This window comes from Arachis stenosperma, chromosome 3 (genome assembly GCF_014773155.1).
Source record: "Arachis stenosperma cultivar V10309 chromosome 3, arast.V10309.gnm1.PFL2, whole genome shotgun sequence".
Lineage (NCBI taxonomy): Eukaryota > Viridiplantae > Streptophyta > Magnoliopsida > Fabales > Fabaceae > Arachis > Arachis stenosperma.
The window spans coordinates 32,681,467-32,686,697 of record NC_080379.1 but is presented as its reverse complement, the minus strand read 5'-3'; the positions used below and the strand labels follow the sequence as shown (position 1 = coordinate 32,686,697).

General features: G+C 33.9%; 1 protein-coding gene across 2 annotated transcripts; it reads left to right on the top strand.

Annotated features, from left to right (window-relative positions):
• Positions 1-3,038: 3,038 nt before the first annotated feature.
• Positions 3,039-4,711, top strand: LOC130969641 (NAC domain-containing protein 72-like). 2 transcript variants are annotated; one of them, XM_057895471.1, is made up of 3 exons: positions 3,040-3,307; positions 3,389-3,660; positions 3,762-4,711. In XM_057895471.1, the coding sequence occupies exons 1-3, from the start codon at positions 3,127-3,129 to the stop codon at positions 4,314-4,316; spliced, it is 1,008 nt and encodes a 335-aa protein (XP_057751454.1). In that variant the 5' UTR covers positions 3,040-3,126; the 3' UTR covers positions 4,317-4,711. The 2 variants fall into 2 exon arrangements, with proteins under 2 accessions (XP_057751453.1, XP_057751454.1); XM_057895470.1 differs by having other exon boundaries at positions 3,039-3,660.
• Positions 4,712-5,231: the final 520 nt, after the last annotated feature.

Here is a 5,231-nt window from a genome sequence, read left to right as displayed (position 1 = left end):
TTTCCGTCGCCATAGCCATCAACAACAAGCTAAGGGTCACTTTTGCACCAATCCTTAAAGCAACAAAACAATCTAACAACACAATTCACCATATATGTTTTCCTGTTCTGAAAAATGAACTCGTTCCTATACAGCCAATATTCGATATTACTAAGAAAAAATCCACTAATCAAAATTTTTATACTTCTTCTCTGAAAGATATCGTTCTCCAACTTTCAAAGTGCTCTTTTATGATCCCTAAAATGCTCCATACACGACTCACATAAATAATCCAAACGCACCATACATGTCATTCTGTCAAGCATACTCACATGTAACATATACCATATACATACCGCTTTGTATAGAAGAATAGTTGCTACTTGCTACAAACAGCAATGGAATGCAACAACCAACAATAGCGGCACAACCACATTCAGCAGCAGCGGCACGAATGCGATGAAGGATCGGATAAATCACAAGAAAGAACGGCAATCAAGGAAAGAATAGCAATCAAGGAAGAAGGAGCAATTAGCTTTACTCATGAATAAAAGCTGCGGTCAATAAATCTTTCTAAAAAGGTAAAAATATCTTTATTTTAAAATTTATTTGTAGGAATTTTTTAAAATTTTTATTAAACAAACTCCTACAAAAAAGTTAAAATAAATATTTAATAATATATTGAAACGAAAATGTTCCATTAATGTGCAGATGCTGCGACGACACTACGTTAGGTGCATGAAATCAATGTCTCTCCACGTAACATGATTATTGTGGCAACTTTTTCAGAACTCTAATCTTCCAAGTTTCTCGCTAAACCATTAAGCTCAAGCCATTTTGCACTCCAATCAAACACGTGGTATATATAAATAACTCTCATCACATCACAACCTCCAAAAATAACTAAAAAAATACAACACTATCGATTATCCATATCCTACACTGAGCTGCCACTCCTATAATCTTCAACTTTTTCATATTATTTCTCAACCATAAAGAAAAAAAGCTCAACTAAAAACAGAGAAAAATTAAACAAGCCTATTACGTAGTGTATACTTGTCAAAATACTAACACCACATGGCACACAAATACCACACTCCAAACCAATTTACTTAATGACAAATCCCTCCACACGTCCTTTTTTATTGGTGAGCATAATTCTCTATTTTATGCCTTATCTTTTCTTTCACATTTAGATTTTGACCGGCAGATGAGAACTACTTCACATACCAAAAGCCATGCGTGCCTCTGCCATTTTTTATATTATTATCAGTCAACCACAACATACAATTATATGAACAAAATATTTAGATTTTAATTTTTATTATTTTATTTTTTAATATTCCAATATAAGGTACATAAAAAATGTGTTAAATACATACATAATTTTCAGATATTTTTTTATTTAATCACTTAAACTTTTAAAAAAAGATGAGTTACTTTATTGCTAGTATCTTCCTTTTTTTGAACCAATTGCATTTTTGTGATTTTTCTTTTCATTCTTATCTTTAATCTAAAGTTGTCCACGTTCACAAAAATCTAAAACGTCAACAATCAAGGTAGAACAGTTCAGTGAATCACACCACTTCATATTCTTGACCTTGACCAGCCACGTCTCCACCTTTCATTTATCGTGAAAATTACCTGAAAGCTTCAATGGCCACATCCACAATCAATACTTGTAAGCTTTCTCATAGAGGTTGAAGAGTGAAAGAAACGCCTAAGCAGCAAAGCTAAGAAAGAAAGAAAGAAAGTAAAGAGCAAAAACGAAAATAAAAGGAGAAGAAGAAGACAAGGAAGTACATATTTCATGCACCACGTGTCACCCAATGGACCCTTCAAAACCGCACCACTGTTTTTTTTTTTTTTTCAGTGCCTCTATCTTTTCTATTTCCGTCGTCTCTTTTGTAATGAAAGTTTCAGATCCATCTTTAACCAATCATAAATTATGATAATATATTCCTATTTCAGATTATCTGTTATTTTGCCTAAACAACTTAGATCTAAAAGTGATAAAAAAAAAAAAGTAATTACCTCAGTGGTCTAATACCTTTATTTAAAATACAAAATTTTATTGAAAAACATAAATTTCACCAAGAAAAAATTAATCATTTATCACGATTTCTAACGAGAGTTTTCTTCATTATTTTTTAATTAAAAAATGACAGTTTTAATAGCAATTTAAATATAATGGAAGTTACATAAAAAAATAACAAATAATTTGCAACAAAAGTATAAATTGATTATATTAACATATTAATCAATTATAATATGAAATGCAGTAAAGGAAATTAACTTTAGATTATCAATTAAACTTTATAAAATTCATGTGTATATCGTTTCCGAACTCAAAATGAAATGAATGCCACAAATATATATTGTGGACTGTCAATTTTGCAGTTGGGCACGTGTCCACCGTCCTCTGAAAAAACACACACGTGAAGAATGACATTGACCGGAATTTTTGAAAAAGAACAAAAGAACACACTCGCAGTAAAGGAAAAAAAAGGAAAACAACTTAAGCAAACACATTTTTCTTTCTCACTTATTCACAGACCACCACGTGTAAGCATTATCTGCATGACTGGCTCAATTTTTTATTATTACTTTATTAGTTTTCTTCTTGTGACGGTTATCTACATTGTACCTACTTCCAAAACATTATATGACTTTTTCACATTAATTTGATAAATAAATCATACTTATAATTTCTTGTTTATTATAACTCCATTTTATAGTTCATAAAAAATCTAATTTATAGTTTATAGAATACACGCAATCAAAAAATTAGGCATGATTAATAAAGTACTAAAATTTAAAGTGTTTCATATCATATCATACTACAGTGTAAAACTATTCATTGAATCGAATCCGGCGCAGCCTAAGGACCGTACAAGAAGCAGATAAGGTTGTCCGCGTAGTGATCTTGCCAAACTGAAACGTGGCAGCTTCTCAGACGCCGATACTCTAGTGGGTCCCGCCACCCAATTCTTCGACTAAATGATTTCCCTTATTTTGTCTTCATGCTCTGTTCCTTTATAAATAACAGCCATCTCTTCCGTTTCATGAAGAAATAATAGAAAACCCTTATAAAAATAAAAACAGAGGAAGGAAAAGAGTTCAAGAAACGAAAAAAGTTTTAGCATAATGGGAGTTCCAGAGAAGGATCCTCTCTCTCAATTGAGCTTACCTCCTGGTTTTAGATTTTACCCCACAGATGAGGAGCTTCTTGTTCAGTACCTATGTCGCAAGGTTGCTGGCAACCATTTCTCACTTCCTATCATCGCGGAAATCGATTTGTATAAATTCGACCCTTGGATCCTCCCAGGTATATATTTGATAAGGGATAATGACATTATTTCTGTGATTGAGAGCATGAAGTTTATTTATTTGGGTTCTTTTTGTGCAGGTAAAGCAATATTTGGGGAGAAAGAATGGTACTTTTTCAGCCCCAGGGATAGAAAGTATCCGAACGGTTCGCGACCGAACAGGGTTGCTGGCTCTGGGTACTGGAAAGCCACAGGAACAGATAAAGTAATCACTACCGAAGGCAGAAAAGTTGGAATCAAGAAAGCACTTGTTTTCTACATTGGCAAAGCACCCAAAGGCACCAAAACAAACTGGATCATGCACGAGTACCGTCTCCTCAACGGTTCTCAAAAGAGCCTCGGCAGCACCAAGGTACAACATTATTCGATCAGAAGTATTATATATCATTTAAAAAATATATTTTCAATGAGTATTAACATTTGTTTTATGAATATTGGTGTTTTAATTTGCAGCTAGATGATTGGGTTTTGTGTCGGATATACAAGAAGAACTTGAGCTCATCGCAAAAAGTCAATATGCCAAGCTTTACGAGCAAAGAATGGAGCAATGGATCGTCTCCTTCTTCATCGTCTCACATCGACGACATGCTCGAATTGCCGGAGATCGACGACCGGTGCTTCGCCTTACCGCGGGTTAACTCGCTGCAGCACGAAGAAAAGCTCACCCTTGGCGGCACAGGCAATAATTTCCCGGACTGGGTCAACTCGGGGGGTCTCGACTCGGTCCCTGAGTTCGGGAGCCAAACTCAGGGGATGACAAGTTACGATGGAAATGACCTATATGTCCCCTCCGCGTCACAGTTCTGCCACGTCAACACAATGGTTGTGCCGGGTAACCCGACGGAGGAGGAAGTCCAGAGCGGCATCAGGACCCAGCGGATTGATGAGAATTTCGGGTTATTTCAACAGAATTCGAATGTATTCACCCACCGGTATTTGTCGAGTTCGGGTGACTCATTCGGATTCGGATACCCGAATCAGCAATTTGGATTCGGATTCAGAGAATGAAAAGATGTCATGCATTGTCATTGTCAAGGCCTTGTGGTTTTAGTGTAGGAAAGGGCAATTGTGTAAATAGCTGTTGGATTCTTTGGCTAACACTATATTATATATGTAGTGGTAATTTGGTTTAATAGATTTTTCAAAAGTGGCAAAGGTGGGAAAAAAAATGCAGTTTTGATAAGTGCTAGGCACATTCGATGATTCGATGTGAAACTAAGCAGAATAAACATAGTTCAAGTAATTGTGTGAAAGCATTCATAATTCTGAAAGTTTTTTAGGAATGTATATGCATTATTTGGCTGCAATAGCTACCCAGGTTCACTCATCAGCAACCTGAATGAAAATGTACTAAAAAGGCATTAGCAATGTTTGGTTTAAGATATTTAAATTTTCTTCTCTTTTTTCGGATGTTATTTAATATTTATCATTTGTTCGTTAAGCGTAACGTTCATGCCTTCGTGACCACAACCTTATCGACAGCAAACAATGTGATATTTTTCAAGTCCTTCAAATCCAAGTCCATTTGGATTTTTTTTTTAAATTTGCAGATTTTTTTAAATATTATAGATATTTTTTTAACGCTTTTTTTTATTTTTTGAAGATTTTAAATCTTAATAGTTTCTGTCTATTGAATATAAATTTGTGACAAAAACAAAAAAATAAACTGTAAAATAAAATAATATATTTATAAAAATATCAATAGAATAAATCTTTTACTAAAATTTGTATAGTCAAATTAAAAAAAAATTATTTCAAATCAAGATAATTCAAATCCTAATATTTTATTTTTCACTCTATCCATTCATGAAATTCATCCTCGCAACGATGTTTGGTGTCAATTTTTTACGCTATTGTTGAAATAGATATCTTATAGCACTCTCTATTGCTTGCCGCTTTTTCTTTTCTGTTGTTACTTCATCC

What these genes read in the sequence shown, in the direction of transcription:
- LOC130969641 (XM_057895470.1), top strand. Translation starts at nt 3,127, where the DNA reads ATGGGAGTTCCAGAGAAGGATCCTCTCTCTCAATTGAGCTTACCTCCT. An exon ending in AGAGCCTCGGCAGCACCAAG is followed by an intron (nt 3,661 to 3,761) that starts GTACAACATTAT and finishes TTTAATTTGCAG; the next exon opens with CTAGATGATTGGGTTTTGTG.